At 34.5% G+C, this 21489-nt stretch overlaps 1 protein-coding gene and 1 non-coding gene across 8 annotated transcripts in view; both read left to right on the top strand.

Moving 5' to 3' along the window:
• Window positions 1–21489, top strand: part of ANKRD26 (ankyrin repeat domain containing 26) — a 118049-nt gene that overhangs the window by 70810 nt on the left and 25750 nt on the right. For 6 of the 7 annotated variants that reach the window (XM_073229557.1, XM_036998266.2, XM_073229556.1 and 3 more), the window contains 10 exons: window positions 534–567; window positions 847–985; window positions 9070–9283; window positions 10637–10820; window positions 11434–11571; window positions 13013–13963; window positions 15341–15493; window positions 18341–18411; window positions 18685–18778; window positions 20862–20974. In XM_073229557.1, coding sequence (XP_073085658.1) covers window positions 534–567; window positions 847–985; window positions 9070–9283; window positions 10637–10820; window positions 11434–11571; window positions 13013–13963; window positions 15341–15493; window positions 18341–18411; window positions 18685–18778; window positions 20862–20974 — 2091 coding nt within the window. The remainder of the gene's footprint in view (window positions 1–533; window positions 568–846; window positions 986–9069; window positions 9284–10636; window positions 10821–11433; window positions 11572–13012; window positions 13964–15340; window positions 15494–18340; window positions 18412–18684; window positions 18779–20861; window positions 20975–21489) is intronic. The other variant, XM_073229559.1, reaches the window with a different exon arrangement.
• Window positions 20590–20691, top strand: LOC118968353 (small nucleolar RNA U13). The gene has a single exon (XR_005055971.1). It is a non-coding gene; the product is annotated as a small nucleolar RNA U13 (small nucleolar RNA).

Genomic DNA, 21489 nt, shown 5'->3' with positions numbered 1-21489 from the left:
CTTAAACTAGAGAAAAGAAAATATTTTTTCAAATTGTTGCTGATCTTTATGAAAATTTCCAATATGTTTATTGAAATAAAATTTGTGTGTAACTGGACCTGCATCATTCAAACTAAACCCATGTTGTTCAAGGCTCAACTGTAATTGCGTAAGTCCTTAAAAGGCTCAGATCCTGGTTACTAAAAGAGTTTCCTTTATGTAAGTACTCAAGTAATACTTTCTAATCAGGTTTTTTAGTACCAGTAAAAGCTTCTTTTTATTGAAAATGGCAACTAAAAATCTTGATACATTTCTTCCTATCAAATAATTCAAGTAATATTGTGCTTTTCCTTTTCCTTTGACTGTTAGTTTGGTCTAAATTTAATACTTTGTTAGTTTTAATAGCATATTTTCTTCATCCTTTAATGTTACTCTATTTATTGTTTAATCACTTTAGAATATTAAATACAAATGCAGAGATATCATATAAAAACAATAGGTGAACATATTGTTTTAAGTATTTAATATTTGTCTGAAAAAATTTTGTTTTTTAGACCTGCAAAGAAAACATCTGATGAAAGGAATAAGGTATTGTAAGAAATAAATTACAAAAATATTATTCTGCAGTAAAAAAATATAAAAGTTATAGTAAAGAGTAGAAAATCTTCCTTTGTAGATATTGAATTTGAAAAAGTAATTTAGAATCACTAGTTATTTATTAAGGTATTTTTTTGGTGAAAATCAGTTTCTTAAGAAGTACTTATGGTTTTGCTTTTATAAAAAGATGAATATTTATTGTCGCTGTACACTTAGTATATTTTATGAATACTTTGGGGACGTTTTGAAATAGTATTTTTTTATTTGTAGGTCAAAAAGCAAATTAATTCAATGGATGACCTTGATGACTTAACTCAGTCATCTGAAACAGCTTCAGAGGGCAAGTTGCCTTACTCTACTTATAAGAATTCCATGTTGCTAATTGAACAACTTGGCATGGAGTGTAAAGGTAGGACCATTGTATAAATATAAAGCTTTTTAATACACTATGGTAATATAAGCACACCTTATCTAGGACTACACCATAAAGCACTTAATGTGTATTTCAAATCTATCCATCTCAGAAATATGTTTATGTTAAAATAAAATGAGAGCTATTGTATACTCTCAGCCAATGAGCTATAATAATTTCCATGTGCTTTTCGGAATGTAAATGGCACACTAGTGTATTTGTTGACTGTGTTTTTCTTCTGTGTTTTCACCCAAGGTCAGGTTACCATAATTTTCCAACCAGAATATTGAAATGGCCTCAGAACTGTTTTCCTTGCCTTTCCACCTCCTAGAACCTTGGTCTACACTGTAACCATAATTATTAGATATTTTTGAAAATTCAGATCTAAATAGACATTCACTGCTTTAAATTTCCATTTATGTACTACTGTGGCAGCATTCCACAAATTTTAATATGTTTTCATTTTCATTCCATTAAAAATAGTTTCTAATTTCTCTTTTCATTACCCATTTGACCCAAGGGTTAATTAGATGTATATTTAGTTTACAAATATTTGAGTATTTTCCAGAGGTATTTTTGTTACTGATTTCTAGATTGATTTCTTTGTCATCAGGCATCCTACGTTGTATGACTTAAATCCTTTTGAGTTCTTTCAGTAAGATTTGTTTTTTGACCCAGAATATAATCTGTTTTGTTACGTGTTCCATGGGTGCCTGAGGAGAATGGTGGTATTCAAATCTACCCTATCCTTGCTGACTTTATGCCTAGTGAAATCTCAGACTATAATTGTGAATTTGTCTATTTCTCTTTGCATTTCTAGTAATTTTTACTTCATGTATTTTGAAACTGTTATTAGCTACATAAACATTTAGGGTTAGTATGCTTCTTATTCATGTACCCTTTCAGCATTATGAAATGACCTTGTTTATTGTTGGTAGTATTTTTTTCTCCAATCTGTTTTGTCTGGTATTAATATAACCAATTCAACTCAACCTTTTGTCACCTCTTAGTGTGGCATATCATATTTCTATCCTTTTAACAAATCTGTGTTTTTAAATATAAAGTGCATTACTTATAGGTGGCATATAATTTAGATCTTGCTTTTTGATCCAATCTGAAAGTTTGCCATTTAGTTGAGCTTTTTAGACCATTTTCACTTAATATAACAACTGTATCACTGATATAATTGATTTGAATCTGTCATCATGTGGTTTGAGTTCTGTTTATCCCATATGCTCTTTGTTCCCCGTTTCCTCTTTCTATGCCTTCTTTTAGATTAAATGAGTACCTATATGATACAGTTTTATTTCTGTTTCTGGCTTATTAGCTATAACTCTTCTGTTTTGATATTTTGGTGGTTGCTTTGAGGTTAATAGTACATGACTTTAAGTATTACAGTCCACCTTCAAGTAACATTATACCACATCATATACAAGAAAATCAGGGTAGGGAGTAGGTGAAGGTGAAAGGGATAAAGAAGTACAAACTTCAAATTACAAAATAAATTAGTCACAGTAATGGAAGGTAACAGGGAATATAGCCAATGATATTGTAATATCTTGGTATTGTGACAGATGGTACCTACACCTATTGTGGTGAGAAATTAGTAATGTGTATTATTGTCTAGTCACTATGTTGTACATCTGAAACCAAAATAAAATGATGTATCACCTATATTCAACTTAAAAAAAAGATAATAGGAGGCAGAGCCAGGATGGTGGCGTGAGTAGGGCAGTGGAAATCTCCTCTCAAAACCATATAGGTTTTTGAACACACAACAAATACAACTATTCTTAAAAGAGAGACTAGAAGATTCAGGACAACAGCCAGGCTACATTGACATCTGTGAGAACCCAGCACCTCACAAAGGGGGAAAGATACAAGCCAAGGCCCGGCGAGACCCAGGCACTCCCCGACCCCAGCTTCCAGGCGGAAGGAGAGGAGTTGGAGTGGGGAGGAAGAGGGAGCCCAGGACTGCTGAATACCCAGCCCTAGTCATACTCATCAGGAGCGTAGACACACACTGTGTGGTGTGCTGGATACTAGGGAAATGGAACAGTAAAACCTGCAAGCGGGTTCCCACAGCTGGCACCCCTGGAACAAAAGAAAAGCAAGTGCTTTTTGAAAGTCTTAAAGGGACAGGGCCCTCACAGCTGGATGGAAGCGTCCAGGCACACTCAACCCAGCAGCTGGGAATCCCGGGGAACTCCAGGCGCCATAACCCCCTGGGCGGCAGTGCAACTCTGAGACCCCTCACAGTGATAAACAGCCTCCCACCCATTTCAACTCCAGCGCAGCCCCGCTATAGCAGAGCAGCAGCCTAAGATGGGCCACGCCCACAGCAGCCATGCAGAGCTTCCTCCACAGCGGCATGGGCAAGAATCAGAGATCCTGTCTGCATGCAGCTGCCCAGCACAAGATGCTAGGGGTCACCATTCTCCCAGGAGAGGAAGGCAAGGAGCAAGCAGGAAGGAACTTTGTTCTTCCAGCTGACAGATGTGCCAACTGCCCAAGACCACCTCTATCTCCATGAAAAGGCAGAAGAATTTGACCCAGACCAGAATCACACAGACATCCTCCCCTGAGAGGGAACCTGGGGAGATAGACTTAACCAATCTTCATGAAAAATAATTCAAAATAAAGGTCATAACCATGCTGATGGACTAGCAGAGAAATATGCAAGAGCTAAGGAGGGAGAATATAGAAATAAAACAATCTCTGGAATGACTTAAAAGCAGAATGGACAAGGTGCAAGAGGCCGTTAATGGAATAGAAATCAGAGAACAGAAACAGAGAAGCTGATGCAGACAGAGATAAAAGGATCTCAAGGAATGAAACAATATTAAGAGAACTGTGTGACCAATACAAACAGAACAATGTCCACATTATAGGGGTACCAGAAGAAGAAGAAGAAGAGAGAGAGAGACAAAGGGATAGAAAGTGTATTTGAAAAATTTTTGCTGAAAACTTCCCTAAACTTGGGGAGGAAATCGTCGCTTAAACCATGGAAGCACACAGACCCCCCAACAGAAGGAACCCAAGGAGGACAACACCAAGACACATAATAATTAAAAAGGCAAAGTTAAGGACAAGGTCAGAGTATTAAAGGCAGCCAGAGAGAGAAAAAAGATCACCTACAAAGGAAAACCCATCAGGCAATCATCAGACTTCTCAACAGAAACCTTACAGGACAGAAGAAAATGGCATGATATATTTAATGCAATGAAACAGAAGGGCCTTGAACCAAGAATACTGTATCCAGCACGATTATCGTTTCAATATGAAGGAGGAATTAAACAATTCCCAGACAAGCAAAAGTTGAGGGAATTTGCCTCCCACAAACCACTTCTACAGGGTATTTTAGAGGGACTCATCTAGATGGGAGCACTCCTAAGGCAAAATAGATGTCACCAGAAAAATTAAAATCACAGCAAAGAAAGCAGACCAACCAAATACTATCTATGAAATCAACTGCCCACAAAAGCAGTCAAAGGAAACACAAAAGAGCCCAAAATAAAACACTTAACATATAAAGAATGGAGAAGGAGGAATAAGAAGGGAGAGAAATAAAGAATCATCAGACTGTGTTTACAATAGCTCAGTAAGCGAGTTAAGTTAGACAGTAAGATAGCAAAGAAGTTAACCTTGAACCTTTGGTAACCACGAACCTAAAGCCTGCAATGACAATAAGTACATATCTTTCAATAATCACCCTAAATGTAAATGGACTGAATGCGCCAATCAAAAGACACAGAGTAATAGAATGGATAAAAAAGCAAGACCCTTCTATATGCTGCCTAAAAGAGACTCACCTCAAACCCAAAGACATGCACAGACTAAAAGTCAAGGGATGGAAAAAGATATTTCATGCAAACAACAAGGAGAAAAAAGCAGGTGTTGCAATACTAGTATCAGATAAAATAGACTTCCAAACAAAGAAAGTCACAAGAGATAAAGAAGGACATTACATAATGATAAAAGGGTCAGTCCATCAAGAGGATATAACCATTATAAATATATATGCACCCAATAGAGGAACACCAACATACTTGAAGCAAATACTAGCAGAACTAAAGGAGAAAATAGAATGCAATGCATTTATTTTAGGAGACTTCAACACACCACTCACTCCAAAGGACAGATCCACCAGACAGAAAATAAGTAAGGACGCAGAGGCACTGAACAACACACTAGAACAGATGGACCTAATAGACATCTACAGAACTCTACACCCTAAAGCAAGAGGATACACATTCTTCTCAAGTGCACATGGAACATTCTCCAAATAGACCACATACTAGGCCACAAAAAGAGCCTCAGTAAATTCAAAAAGGTTGAAATTCTACCAACCAACTTCTCATTCCCAAAGGTATAAAACTAGAAATAAATTGTACAAAGAAAGGCAAAAGGCTCACAAACACATGGAGGCTTAACAACATGCTCCTAAATAATCAATGGATCCACAACCAAATCAAAATAGAGATCAAGCAATATATGGAAACAAATGACAATAACAACACCACACCCCAACTTCTGCAGGACACAGCGAAAGCAGTTTTTTTTTTAAATTTTGATATCATTGATCTACAGTTACATGAGGAACATTGTTTACTAGGCTCCTCCCTTCACCAAGACCCCCCACAAACCCCATTACAGTCACTGTCCATCTGTGTAATAAGATGCACAATCAATAATTGTCTTCTCTGTGTTGCAGATCTCTCCCTGTGCCTCCCCCAACATTATGCATGGTAATCGTAATGCCCCATTTCTTTTTCCCTGCACTTATACCTCCCTTCCCACCCATCCTCCCCAGTCCCTTTCCCTTTGGTAACTGTTAGTCCATTCTTGGGTTCTGTGAGTCTGCTGATGTTTTATTCTTTCAGTTTTTCCTTTGTTCTTATACTTCACAGATGAGTGAAATCATTTGATACTTGTTTTTCTCCACCTGGCTTATTTCACTGAGCATAATACCCTCTAGCTCCATCCGTGTTGTTGCAAATGGTAGGATTTGTTTTCTTCTTATGGCTGAAATATATTCCATTGTGTAAATGTACCACATCTTTTTTATCCATTCATCTACTGATGGACACTTAGGTTGCTTCCATTTCTTGGCTATTGTAAATAGTGCTGTGATAAACATAAGGGTGCATCTGTCCTTTTCACTGGGCTGTTGTATTCCTAGGGTAAAGTCCTAGAAGGGGGATTCCTGGGTCAAATGGTATTTCTATTTTGAGCTTTTTGAAGAACCTCCATACTGATTTCCACAGTGGTTGAACTAATTTACATTCCCACAAACAGTGTAGGAGGGTTCCTCTTTCTCTACAACTTTGCCAACATTTGTTGTTGTTTGTGTTTCAGATCGTACCGATCCTTACTGGTGTGACGTGATATCTCATTGTGGTTTTAATTTGCATTTCTCTGATGACTAGTGATGTGGAGCATCTTTTCACTGTCTGTTGGCCATCTGAATTTCTTCTTTGGAGAACTCTCTGTTCAGCTTCTCTGCCCCTTTTTTAATTGGATAATTTGCTTTTTGTTTGCTGACGTGCATGAGCTCTTTATATATTTTGGATATCAACCCTTTATCAGATCTGTGATTTATGAATATAGTCTCCCATACTGTATGTAGGATGCCTTTTTGTTCAACTGATGGTGTCCTTTGCTGTGCAGAAGTTTTTCAGCTTGATATAGTCCCACTTGTTCATTTTTGCTTTTGTTTCCCTTGCCCAGGGAGATAGGTTCATGAAGAAGTCACTCATGTTTATGTCCAAGAGATTTTTGCCTATGTTTTTTTCTAAGAGTTTTATGGTTTCATGACTTACATTCAGGTCTTTGATCCATTTCGAATTTACTTTTGCGTATGGGGTTAGACAGTGATCCAGTTTCATTCTCTTACATGTAGGTGTCCAGTTTTGCCAGCACCAACTGTTGAAGAGGCTGTCTTTTCCCCATTGTATGTCCATGGCTCCTTTATCGTATATTAATTGACCATATATGTTTGGGTTAATGTCTGGAGTCTCTCTTCTGTTCCACTGGTCTGTGGCTTGGGTCTTTTGCCAGTATGAAATTGTCTTGATTACTGTGGCTTTGTAGTAGAGCTTGAAGTTAGGGAGGGAGATACCCCCCACTTTACTCTTCCTTCTCAGGTTTACTTTGGCTATTCAGGGTCTTTGGTGTTTCCACATGAATTTTTGAACTATTTGTTCCCCTTTGTTGAAGAATGCTGTTGTTAATTTGATAGGGATTGCATCAAATCTGTATATTGCTTTGGGTAGGATGGCCATTTTGACAATATTAATAAGAGCATGGGATGAGTCTCCATTTGTTAGTGTTCTCTTTAATTTATCTTAAGAGTTTTCAGGATATAGGTCTTCCACTTTCTTGGTTAGGTTTATTCCTAGGTGTTTTATTCTTTTTGATGCAATTGTGAATGGAATTGTGTTCCTGATTTCTCTTTTTATTAGTTCATTGTTAGTGTATAGGAAATCCACAGATTTCTGTGTATTAATTTTGTATCCTTCAACTTTGCTGAATTCCTTTATTAGTTCTAGTAGTTTTAGAATGGAATCTTTAGGGTTTTTTATATACAATATCATGTCATCTGCAAATAGTGACAGTTTTGCTTCTTCTTTACCAGTCTGGATTCCCTATATTTCTTTGTTTTGTCTAATTCCCGTTGCTAGGACCTCCAGCACTATGTTGAATAACAGTGGGGAGAATGGGTATGTGGGGGGAACTTGGTGAAGGGGGCAGTCTTGTAAACATAATGTTCCTAATGTAATTGTAGATTAAATATATGAAACTTAAAAAATAATAAATAAGAAAAGGTAACAGCTTACTTCCATTTCTTGTCTCCTTGTCAGATCCTTTCTAGATCTGTGGGGTTATAATTTTCCTTAAATTTATAAAGTTTTTGGCCATTTCTTCTTCAAATATTTTTCTGTCCCTTTACCCCACCACTTTGATTAAGTATATATTAGCCACTTGAGTATTTTCACAGCTTACTGATGCCAAACTTATGAATGTTTCATTTTGTGATGTCTAATAAGTGTTTATTCCCATCCAGTGCATTCTTCACCGGTGACATAATTTGCATCTCTATAAATGCTGTTTGATTTTTTAAAAATAGCTTCTATGCCTCTACTTGTCTTTTTAGCTTTGGTTTTGCCTACAGTTAAATTACTTGGGAAGAGTTTTATCTTTTCGTGTCTTGTGTTGTGATATGTTAGGTGAATATGGAGTAGTGCTCAACCCAGGGCTAATTATTCCCTACTACTGAAGTAAGACCTTTCTGACTACTGTAGTCCTTGTCCTGTGAATTGTAAGTTTTCCCAGCCTGGCTTGGGGAACAGACACCACTCCTGGTGCTGCTGGGTTCTCACTGGGAGCTCTGTCTGCCTTGGTGTATAGCCTCATCACAGCTCAGGTGGTAATTGGACTCTGTCTCAGTTCCTTCTCTCTGTCATGGTCTCAGAATTCTCTAGAGGCAGGGAACTGAGGCATTCCTTAGACTGACTCCATTTGTTTTCAGGCATCATTGTCCTTCATGGCCTAAAGTCCTTTGTCTTGAAAATCATTTTTAAATGTATTTTTTCTGTTTTGCTTTTGCTTGTTTCAGGCAGGAGGACGAATCAGTACCTGTTACTCTCTTCACCAGAAGCAGCTTGCAGTATAATGATGGCCCAGGCCACAGACTGTCTAGAATGCTCCTTCTCCTCTGCTTGTAGCCATCTTGTTCTCAGGGAAGTCTTCTCTGGGCCGAGTTTTGGTCAAGTTCTGTTAATGTGATCACAGAACTCTGTTTTCCTAGAGTATCTATTAGAATTTATAATTACTTCATTTATAATTATTTATAAATTATAATTAATTTTTAATTATTTTCTCCTCCACTAGACTTTAAGCTACACAGTAGCCAGAGGTCTTGTCTGTTTTGTCTACAGAACTTAATATAATTTCTTCCACATTATAGGTACTCAGTATATATTCAGTGTCTGAATGAGTGAATGTGAAAAGGGACAGTTCTTTGTACACAAAAGGTAATCATATATTTCATTTCTGTTTTTGTTTTCTCCCTGGTGCAGATTCTGTGAGCTTACTGAAAATCCAGGATGCAGTTCTTTCATATGAAAGATTAATAGAACTTAAAAAAGGTCACTGTGAACTACTTAAAGGAAAAGTAAAAAATATGGAACATAAGGTTAGTGGACTACAAAAGGAGCTATCAGAAACAAAAGAGATGGCATCACAGTTAGAGCATCAAAAAGTGGAATGGGAACAAGAACTCTGCAGTTTGAGGTATAACATCTTGGTTTTAAAGAAATTTCTGAACTATTTACTTTTATACTATGGATATGTAGAAGTTTCATAATTACTAACTTTGTGGGATTTTACTGGGAAAAAACTTGTTTAGTATTGTGGAATATGAAATACTTGTAAACACTGTAGCAAGTTCTTAATGGTGACTACTTCTACTAATAATTTAGTGTATAGCTCAGTCATTAATTTGAATGGCCACATAGAGGCCTACCTCATTATTTATTTTAAAAAATTATTGTTGTTTTTCCTTTTATTAAATAATTAATGTTGCAGCAAATATTTTTCATATAAATCTGCTTCCACATTTCTGGTTATTTACTTGGAATAAATTCATCAAGTATAAAAACTTTAAAGTGATATTATTTAAAGTATAAATAAAATCTTGTATAAAAAACAGTAATGACAAAATTGTGTGTGTATATTTGATCTATACTTTTAACTTGTTCTCAAGAAAGTTATATTAAATTTACACTCCCACCAACAGAGTATGAAGTGGACGTTTTTCTCAAGACTGAAAAACGTGTTAGAAATCTATATGCATTTTTACTGTTAACATATGCATGGAGTAAAAAATAAAATGGAAAGTGATTACTTATTAGTTATTTAACATCTCATACATAGATAAAATTACTTCAAAGGTATGTGCTGAAAGCTTATGTTACTCTTTATTGTTTACTTAATTTGGAACCTATGTTCCTCCAAAAGATTTTAAAATAATGTAGAAAATAGATAATACTGAACAAGATAAGTTGAAAAGTGCTGTAAAAGAAGAAACATAAAACTTACAGGGCAGCAGATAGTAGACTCAGCTAGGGAGTCTTGGGTTGCAGTAATCTGCAGATACATGTGGTGTAAAAGACATCTGCAGATGCTGTCTTACACTGCAAATCATTTTTAAGGGGACCTATAATATTTTGTGAAGTTAAAAGTTTATTTCTAATGAATTTATAAATGTATTTACAAACAACTTCTTTTTTGAATTAGTAACTAAATGATCCATCCTACTGGAGGAGTAATTATGACTATATAGGGAAAAAAAGGGTCACTTTCAACTCAAATTTTACTGAATAAGTTCAAAATTCTTTTCCTTTACTGGAGTTTCTACTGACTAAAACTTACTAAGTAGAAGAATGATTTTCATTGCTACTTCTCAAGTATATGTATTTTTGGAAGAGATTAAAGTAAGAAATTAAATAATGTGAGACACAGAAAAGGAAAAAAATACAAGGATGTGGGAATTTGGGGATTATAAACCAGTGTGTGTAGAACTAGATCAGAAAAACAGCCTATTTCTAACAGAACAAATTTTAAGATAAATATATTTAACTGTAGATTTACCTTAAAACAAGAAAAAGAAAAGAGAAGAAATGCTGATATGTTGTATGAAAAAACTAGAATGCATTTAAGAAGAAAAGAGGAGCAACACAGTAAAGAAGTTGAAAAGAAACAGCAATTGGAATTTGCTCTTCGAACACGAGACATGGAATTGAGGACTGTAAGAATTAATCTGAATCAGGTACATTCATCTTAGGGAAAATTTTCTTATTTCTAACATTGTTTCATCAATATTATTTATAATATTCCTTTGATTTAATATATATTATTTGAGGGTAAGCTAAAAAGATTATCTCATCCTAATGTGAATGATGACATTTATAGCTAAAATTATTCATTTATTGCAATTCTTGGAATTTAATAGATGCTCTGTATGTTTTCTGGATGAAGGAAGGGTAGGTAAATTGAGCTTAATCATTATGTTTAAGCATAAATCGTTATGCTTAAACAAATGTTAAATATAAATTTAACATAAATGTTGACATAAACATAAATGTTAAAACATTTTGCTTAAACATAAATGTTTATTTTGGCTTTTTTATGTTAAAGTACATGTTAAATTACCTTGTTTTGAATAGAAATTTTATTTCACAGTATTTTATCTGCCTATATTTTTGTTCTATTTATGACAAATTTTGCTGTCATTTAAATGAAAATTTGAGTTATTCATATGGGATAAAAATTGTTGTGCTTAAAGGGCCAATTTTTTAACAGTTTTTTTAAGGTTCTGCTCTTAAGCTTTTGACTTTGTTTTAAGTGATAGAGACCAAAAACCCAATGAAGTGTGTTTTTAGGTTACAGAAGAGCGAAATGACATTCAGAGGCAACTTTCTCAAGAACAGAATGCCAGAATATTGCAAGACAGGATTCTGACCAATCACCTTTGCAAACAAAAGGGGACAGAAATGGCACATACAAAAATGAATTCTGAGGTATTTTTCTTTAGTCATTTTCAAATGTGTGTTTATGTATTTGTATGTGTATATATTTAAAATATCAACAGTATATATGTCATGGAAAGTATGGAGGATTTTTAAAGCCTATATATGTGTATATACATTTGGTGGTGGTGGTGGTGGTGGTGGTGGTTGAAGGTTACATTTTTGGTTGAGTGGATAAAATCATATCTTAAATCCATTTGTCTGTAACCATCAAGTTGTGATATTCATAACAGTCTTATTCAGAGGAGAGGCTTTTACTATTTTCCATAGGAATTATGAACTTCCATAATCCCAAAACTATTGCTACTTAAAACATATTTTCCAGTTTTGGGAAGGGCTTTCACCTCTTTGATAGATTAACAGGGAAGATATTCATCACTTCCACTGTTGGTGTGGAAGATAAGTACAGCCACTTCAAAGACCATAGTTTGGATGTCACTCTCCTCTGAAAAAAATAGTCATACAAGGAGCTTTTGAAAACAATGATATGCCATTATACATACTTAGTGATAAGGTATTGATAAGTATTTTAGTCCTAGGAAAATAGTTCAGTGTATTTTCCCCTATTAAACACTTACTTTTATGTGAAATATCAAGCAGAAGCAAATAATCCCATGGTTTTTTAAGAAGAACTCTATAAATTTTACCTTATTTACCATTAGTATTTTGAAATACAAGGCTTCGTCTTTCTTTATACATTTAAACCAGAAAAGTAATTGTGGTTGGGTGCTCCTGTGGTAGAGTCAGAGACCTGGGGAAAATTCTGCAGCTTGCTCACACTTTTAACCTTTCGATTCCAGAAGAACTATGATGACTAACTTGAGTTCACTGTATGTAAAAGTGTTTAGTACAATGTCAAGATTTATCAGATATCAGTAGATATGATTCTTATAATTATTAGAAATTCTAAATGTTAGAAAAGCAGATTAGATTTAGACTAGATGTCATTAGAAAAGATTCTAAAATGTTAGAAAAGAAAAAAATCTATGGAATATTTTTAGGAAAAAGAATTGTAGGAAACAATCTGTATGAATATATGCTGAGCTAAGGCTTTTACTATGGGGTAGCCGAATAGATTTCAGACTGGAAACTCAATTTTTAAGTATAGTTTTAAATATAGATTTATTATTCTTTTATGCCTTTTGAGATGTAATTCAGGGAAAGGCCTTTCTTATTCTGAGATTTTTAAAAATTCTCTCTTGGTTTCTTTTTTTACTTTCATGGGCTCATTGTCTTCAGTTCATTTTTTGAAATTTTGGAAATTCATGTGTATAGTTTGAGGTTAGGATCCAACTTAATTTTTCCCAGTTAGATATCCATTTATCACAGCCTTTTCATTGTATAAACATTCAGGTTATCCTTTATTTTCAGAGGAAATCATGATATGTCTTTTCATTGAGTGCTAGCTGAAAGTCTCCTTTCTTTTACTTAGGTTTCTGATGGTCATGAAAAAGATCTTTTGCATAAAAACCACATGTTGCAGGATGAAATTGCCATGCTAAGACTGGAAATAGACACAATAAAAAATCAGAACCAGGAAAAGGAAAAGAAATGTTTTGAGGACATTGAAATTATAAAAGAAAAAAATGATGATCTTCAAAAGACAATAAAAGTGAATGAGGAAACACTAACAAAAGCCATACTCCAATACAGTGGACAGCTTAATGTCCTGACAGCTGAGAATACAATGCTAAACTCTAAGCTGGAGAACGAAAAACAAAACAAAGAAAGATTGGAGACAGAAGTTGAATCATACCATTCTAGACTGGCTGCTGCTATACAGGATTATGATCAAAGTCAGGCATCAAAAAGAGATCTAGAACTCGCTTTTCAGAGAGCAAAAGATGAGTGGTTTCGTCTACAGGACAAAATCAATTTTGATGTGTCTAACCTAAAAGATAACAATGAGACTCTTTCTCAGCAGCTTTCTAAAGCTGAAAGTAAATTCAATAGCCTCGAAATTGAGCTCCATCACATGAGAGATGCTCTCAGAGAAAAGACTTTGGTTTTAGAACTTGTGCAAAGAGACCTAAGCCACATACAGTGTCGAAATAAGGAAATTGAACAAATGTATCAGAATGAGCAAGGTAAAGTGAGTAAGTACATTGGAAAGCAGGAATCCTTAGAGGAGAGATTATCTCAACTACAAAGTGAAAATACATTGCTCCGACAGCAGTTGGATGATGCTCAGAACAAAGCTGACAATAAAGAAAAGACAGTAATTAATATCCAAGACCAGTTTCAGGAAATTGTAAAAAAACTTCAAGCTGAAAGTGAAAAACAAGGTCTTATGCTGAAAGAAAGAAATGAAGAATTAATCAATTATTGTAATAATTTAAAAGAAAGAATACATCAGTATGAAAATGAGAAAGCAGAAAGAGAAGTAAGTATCCAGGAAAATAAATGAACTTCCTAAAAGAAAATTCAAAGTAATATTTGATTATGGCTAAATGTTGAAACTAGTTGAATATAAGAAATATGTACTGTATAAGTATGTAGACTGTAAATCAGCTTAAAAGCATGCTTTGTATCCAGCCAAAAAATTAGACCTGGAGGTGCTTTACTTTGAAAAAAGGTATTGTGTTGACTATGAAATTTTAAGAAGTTAAGTTATAAATTGTTATTGGATTGAGACTGATTTAAACAATTTAGTCTTATACTGCTAAAATAATTTTAATCTTCATGTCAATACATTTTAATACCATGATGGAGCAGATAAATAGAAATGCTCATACCGAAAATGAACCTTAAGATTCAATGAAGTGGATCATCTTGGCAGTCAATTCCAGATTTCCCAATGAAATGAAGTGCAGATGCTGTATCTCATAGTCCTTTTCCTTCAGTGTCTTTTTATACATTTTTAGTTGATATAATTTTATTCTTATTCATGTCAGTTTGAATTAAATTTGGAAATATTTTAGTCCCAAGCATGTATTCTTATAACCTCTAACTATTTAACAGCAGCTACTTTTCAATACATCATAATTTGGGACAAATGTGAGTTTTAGCAAAACCATATTTGATTTAATCTTCCCACTGCTATTTATTACTCTGAACATTTTTATAAATAATTTGCTTATAATTCTCATTTCAAGGAGAAATGTAGTTAAGAAGAGGTTATAAGACATAAGCTCACACACAGCAAACTTACTGGATCTAAGTGTGTCCAATACTATAACTGTTTGTGATTGGAGCTATTTTTCAGACTAATGAGGGGTAGCAGGATTCTTGTGTAGCAGGAATGGAGTAAGTTGTAAGAGCCAAGGTCAGGGAGGCAGGTAGGGGCCCAATTACCTAGGGCCTGAGGCCCATTGGCATGACTTGACTTTTATTCTGACATGGGAGTCTATTGGAAGGACTCAGGCAGAGGATTGAATATGTGAGGAACTCTGAAGTCTATTTAGGCCACTAATAAAAATGAGGAAAAATGTTTCACAGTGTAGAATTTACCACCCCTAGTCCTACTTACATACCATTTCCTTTTGAGACTTCACGAGGCTATAAAGCTCTGTAAATTCTGAGGGGATGTGGATAGTGGGACTGAGTTCATTGTGTGAGTACACAGTAGTGATGAGGCAGGAGGATCACATCTTCTTTGTCCTTAACTAAATTCGGTAAACAGGAATGTGTGAACATGAGGAAAAGGTGAATTGGTGAATGTGGTGATATTTTTCAAAATACATATGTTAGAGTTATATATTAACATAATAATAAGGTGATTTATAAAATCAGTTTGATCAGAACAGAAATATGTTATTAGGTAGTTATGAGACAACTTCAACAAGAACTGGCTGATACCCTAAAAAAACAATCTATGTCAGAGGCTTCTCTGGAGGTTACATCACGTTACCGAATTAATTTAGAAGATGAAACACAGGATTTAAAGAAGAAATTGAGGCAAATCAGAACTCAAGTATGTATGAAATTTAATGTGTCAACAGTTTATCTATAAGCTGACTAAATAATACAGTGTTTTAGAATACTAGTTTCTGTGGACAGCATTCCTTTATATTTTCATTATAATTAATTTAGAACAATTTTATTATCTTTATAATATACATATTTCTTAAACTCTGACTTTCATTCTGCCATTTGTATTGTACATTTTTTCTTAGAACATTTACCCTTAGGAAAGCTGAGAATTATGCATCATTCTCACAGAAATTGAGACTTTTTTTCTTAGTACTAAACATTGTTTTTTATAAATCTCTCTTTTAGCATGATAAGGTAAATCAGATAAAATTAGAGGGTAATTGTTTAATGGAATGTTTTAGAAAATTGTCTTTTTTCTGGTCTTCACTTTGGTGAATGGAAATAGGAGCTGTGTACATTTACTTTGTGGATTTCAGGATAATTTGTACAAAAGGTCCTTATATAAACCAATTGAAATTAGATACTTCCCTCATTTCCCTTTGAGATATACTGTAAAAACATGGAAATACTCAAATTATATATAGTATGTATCCAAAAATAGAGAATTAAGAAAATTTTCTAGATCCAACCATTGGACTTTTTTAAGCCTTTTTGAGATATTCATATACAATACAATTTACGCATTTAAAATGTCTAATTCAGTATCTCTGGTGTATTCACAGACTTATATGTGTATAACTGTCCCTGCAATCAAGAACATTTTCATCACCCCAAAAAGAAACCCCACATCCCTCAGCCATCACCCCCAGCTCCCACCTTCCCCAGCCCCAGGCAACACCAGTCTACTTTCTATTTCCAAGATTTGCCTATTCTGGATATTTCATGTAAGTGGATCCACAAGATGTGGTCCTTTGTGACTAGCTTCTTTTCAGTTAACATAATATGTTCAAGGTTCATCATGTTATAGCACATATTAGTACTTCATTTATTTTTATTATCAACAATTCTCCATGGGGTAGCTTACCCACTTATACATAAGTTGATGGACCTTTGGGTTGTGTCCACTTGTTGGCTATTAATAATGATGCTATAAGCATTCATTTACAAGTTACTGTGGGCATGTTTTTATTTCCGTGCCACTAGATTTTATCCTGAGTTAATTGGGCTGATGTCACCATCTCTTGGCCTTTGCTCATGTGTCCTTCCTGACCCTGTTGCTCTTGCCTAATCCTGCATCACTCAGACCTGCTCACACCTCCATTCTCCTGAAGCTGTCTCTAACTGTTCTCTCATTGGCCTTACCAGCATTTATCATCTAGTCTGTGCAGAACAATTTTAATTTAGCCCCTTATTTTATTTTATTTTTTCATGAGATAATCTTTTCTTTCCAAGTTTGTCTAAGGGGAAATAGTACTTGATATGCATGGTACCTATTCTTGTATAAATTAAAATATTTCAGCTGTTGTTTATTCTATAACTTACCAATAATTTCTCTTTTGGAACACTGATATAATAAGGCTTTTATTCTAAGTGTATTTTAAGCAATTAAATATAAAATTGAAAGCAGTTAACCTAATAGAGGAGAATTGTTGAATGCTCTCTTTCCCCCCTCCCACTATGGAATAAAGTCTAAATTTGCCTGCCTTCCTTAAGCAGCCAGAATGGGGACTTACAGATGTATAGCACTTAACCAGCTGTAAAGCTCTGGAGATAGCTTTTATGATCTGCCATGCTATCTAACCTTATCACGGTATTTGCTAAATCAGTGAACCTAAACAGTTGCTGGGAATGAAGTCGTTTGGGAACTTTGAGGGCCCATTATTCCCATGTCTGTGGCTTTACCCTGTTTCTGATGCTCGTGTAAGTTAGGTACTACTCAGTCCAAGAGGGCCTGTTTGCACTGTACTCTGTGATCATTGCACATGGAGTAGTTCAGGGAGGCAGTAAGTTATAAATTATAAACAGGAAAAAAAAAGTAGACACAACCCAAAGGTCCATCAACTTATGAATGAGTAAATGGTTAAACCACACCATCAAGTATTCTTTTGACAAAAATAAAAATAAATGAAGTACTGATATGTGATATAACATGATGAACCCTGAACACATTGAGTGAAAGAAGCTAGTCACAAAGGACCATATACTGTGGTTCCGCTTATATGAAGATATCCAGAGTAGACAAATCTTGGGAACAGAAATACTGGTGGTTGCCTGGGGCTGAGGAATATGGGAGCTGGGGGTGATGGCTGAGGGATGCAGGGCTTTTTTTTGGGTGATAAAAATGTTCTGCATGATTGATTGCACTTGATTGTACTTGGTTGGTGGAATTGGTGAACGTTGTGGGGCTATATCCTGAGCTAATAAGTAGTGGAGTTGGGATGTTCCCCACCCCGGGTGTTCTGGCTCCTATGTAGATACTGCCTCTTGAATGATTTCATGAAACATTTGGTTGTCACTGAAAGCAGAATGTTAACTTTAGAATCAGATTGAGTAGCTGTGGTTATTCACCTATGTGAATATTTAAAATTATAGGTGATGTGGTGCTTATAATAAAACAGAAATATTTGACCTAAGATAATTTCATCTCTTTACCCATTTGACCAGTGTACAAATCTGTGCATTTATCTGATGAAATATAATTTAAAAACATGAATACCTAGAGAAGAGATTGATAAACTTTTCTGTAAAGGGCCAGAGTGTAAATATTTTAGGCTTCATGGGCCTTAAGATCTCTGTTGTAACCACTCAGCTCTGCTGTTATGCATGAAAGTAGTTGTAAATAATGTAGAAGAGTGTGGCTGTGTGCCAGTAAAATTTAGTTTCAAAAGCAGGTGATGGCAGGTTTGTAGTGTATTATCAGTAAAGTTTATTATTTTCTTTATTTTAGTTGGAAGAAGCACAAGGTCAACATATAGAGGCTGTAAGATGTGCTCAGAAGACACAGGATCACTTGCAAAAGTACAGTTTAAAGCTGCACAGATAATAACTTGAGTATCTATAAAGTAGATAAGCAATGTAGTATGGGAATTGTTTCTCAGGATAATATGTATTGTTGGGCTGGATAAAAATTTCAGCTTTGAGCTATTTTGAAATGCGTTATTTTTGCACATTTATGGCACAATTGCCAAGTCATCTACTTGTCAAATTTTTAAGTGTTTATGTAATTGCACCTTCAGGTGTTTGTTTGGAAATTATGTGCTAGAATAATTATTTTTAAAATACACATTTTAGGCTTGAAATCGAAAATGACAACTTAAAAGTAACAATCAAAAAGCAAGTGGGCAAAATTGAACAGCTTCAGAAAAACCTTTTAAGTACAAGTTTGGTAAGTCAGTCTCTTAATTTCTGTCATACTGTGAGAAATACACTCACTGGTCCAAACTCAGTAAGTGGATACGGAGACAAAAAGAACAGCAGAATGAACAGCAGAATGAGGCCTTAATGGCGGTCTTGTAAGATCGGGTGTCTGGTAAGCAGGCACAGCTGGGGCAGTTGGCTGAAGTAATTCCCTAGCACGTGAGTCCCTTCCCTGGTTCCTCATTGGATGAGTACTACCGGTTTACGTTCTTTCCCGGATGTTGCCTAAGCAAGTTATATTCATATTAGGCTTTCCCTTACATTTGTCTTAATTTTATTGACTGATTTAAACCTTTTCTCTTTTCCCAAATAGGCACAGCCCATTCTTTATCAAATCCCCCACTGCCCCAGCCTGAGCAACTTCCTGGCTTGTATTTCACCACGTGGCCCTTTGTTAATATCTTACTGTTAAAATGTTTAAACTTCTGGTGGGAGTAAATCACATTTCAGTTTTATGTTTTTTCTAACAATACCAAAAAGGAATTTTTAAATTTTTCTAATAGTACCTAAGGATATTTTGGACAATATGAAAAATCTCATTGATAAAAATATTTTTTGTATTCATAGTGATGCTAATTGCTACTAGTAGTGCAATTCCTTTTTATAGTCATAAGTTAATGATTTTTGTAAGATCTTAATAAAAAATATTGTGATTGTCTACAGACAATATTTTATATATACCACATTTTGTTTATCCATTCATCTGTTGACAAATTTTGTTTTTTCCCACCTTTTGGCTATAATCAATAATGCTGCTATGAACATTTGCATACAGATATCTATTTGAGTTCTTGCTAATGTTTTCTCATGTTAAAAAATTCCCAGAAATTTGAGGAATGATTTGATCTGAAATTCTGAATTTCTCTTGCAAATCTAAATCTTTCAGTGAGACTTTGACAATGAATTACTTCCAATATTGTAATTCCTGCTCTTTGTCAAGAATGAATACTAGATTATTATGCAAACAATCCTCTGAAAGGAATGTATCATTTGTTGGAATTTAAAGAGAAGAGATGCCATTAAAAAGTAGACATGGCTGGTCAGTCAGAGCTTCCCACAGTAACAGTGCTCGTAGCACTGCAAGTTCAGAAGCTGTTTTTTCTCATTTGCTTGAGTTAATCAGCCTTTCCAAGATTTAACAGTCTAACCTCAGAAGAGATAGATGTGTAATCCAGGATTGCAATTAATTGACCTATAGTGAAAAATTGACCTATAGTAACTATATGCCAAGCAGAGCAGGGACTCTCCTGCCGTTCCCACTATCCTTTATAGGAGAGGCTACAGATCATAAAGAAGATTGCATTATGAACCCCAAGTTGGAGCATGAGGTAGATTTACCTACCATCTAATTTCAGTCACAATAACTAGATTAGGTTCATGCAAATTTCATTATACAGATAAACCTACTGGGGAACTAGAATATTCTGTTGACTGGTCCTTTGGTGGCTGAAGAAACATTGAAAATTATTATTATTTTTACTTGTGTAAATCAGTTACATTGTATTAGCACACTTTTCATACCTGTGATATGACAATTTGTTGATAAGGAGTCTTCTGTGAATGAAACTGGTCCCCTTCCAGTATCATGCACAAATCTATTAAGGTATCAAAAATTCAAAAAATTTTAAGAATACCCAAACTGATTTGATAAGGAGTCTTCTGTGAATGAAACTGGTCCCCTTCCAGTGTCATGCAGAAATCTATTAAGGTATTAAAAATTCAAAAAATTTTAAGAACACCCAAAACTGATTAAGCTTATTTAAAAATAACAAAGGATTCATCCTTTTTTAGTTCATAAGCATGATTGAGTGTTCTTGCTTTCGCATGACTGTGTGCCTCCCTCAAACCTTGGTACAGTGTTCGCACATTACCCATCTGATTTGAAAAAAAAGGGAAAAAAATAATGAGGGATTTTTCTAGACTACTTATAGAAATGACTCAGGATTATTACATAGAATTACTAGCCACACTCATGAGAAATAATAGTTTTAAGAAAGAAGGGTGAGTTTCTAAATTTTTAAAAATAATTTTCTTAAAAATTTTTTTCATAGTATCAAGGTGAAAAGGAACAGTTAAAGAAATTGACAGAGTTAAAACAATCTCTAGAACATAGTTTGGATCAAGAAGTGAAGAAAAACAGTGAATTAGAAAAAGATATTTCTGGGTGAGATTTTAACATTTCAATTCATTTCAACCATTAATTGATTTAACTATAATTCTGCTTTACTAAAATCTAAATACAAATTCATTTTACATCCACATTTCTTAAATTAAACAGATTATCCTACTTAAAAATTTACTTTAGAAACTCAAAATCTGAAGCTTTTTTAGAATGCCAAAATATTACATTTATTCTTTAATGATTCCTAGAACAATAACAACAATGCCTTTTGCATAGCATGTCAGCTGAATTCATCGGTTACCTTGAATCTGTATTTCTGCAAGATATCTTTGCTCTCTTTGGTAATGTTTCCTTCTTTTAGTAGTTCTTCCTGTCAGCATTCAAATATTTTAATATCTAAAAACCTGTATCATTGTTTAACAACATCAAAATTATCTTACTGTGGCTTTTATTTTATTTTTTAGTTATGTTTCATTCATACAAATATATATGCATGATTTGAAGAACAAAATGAGTAATTGGTTTCTACCACTCAGATCAAAAGAATGGACTATTTT

Source organism: Manis javanica, chromosome 2, assembly GCF_040802235.1.
Source record: "Manis javanica isolate MJ-LG chromosome 2, MJ_LKY, whole genome shotgun sequence".
Taxonomy (NCBI): domain Eukaryota; kingdom Metazoa; phylum Chordata; class Mammalia; order Pholidota; family Manidae; genus Manis; species Manis javanica.
Note: the sequence above shows the minus strand (reverse complement) of the source record. Positions and strands in the feature narration are given on the sequence as shown.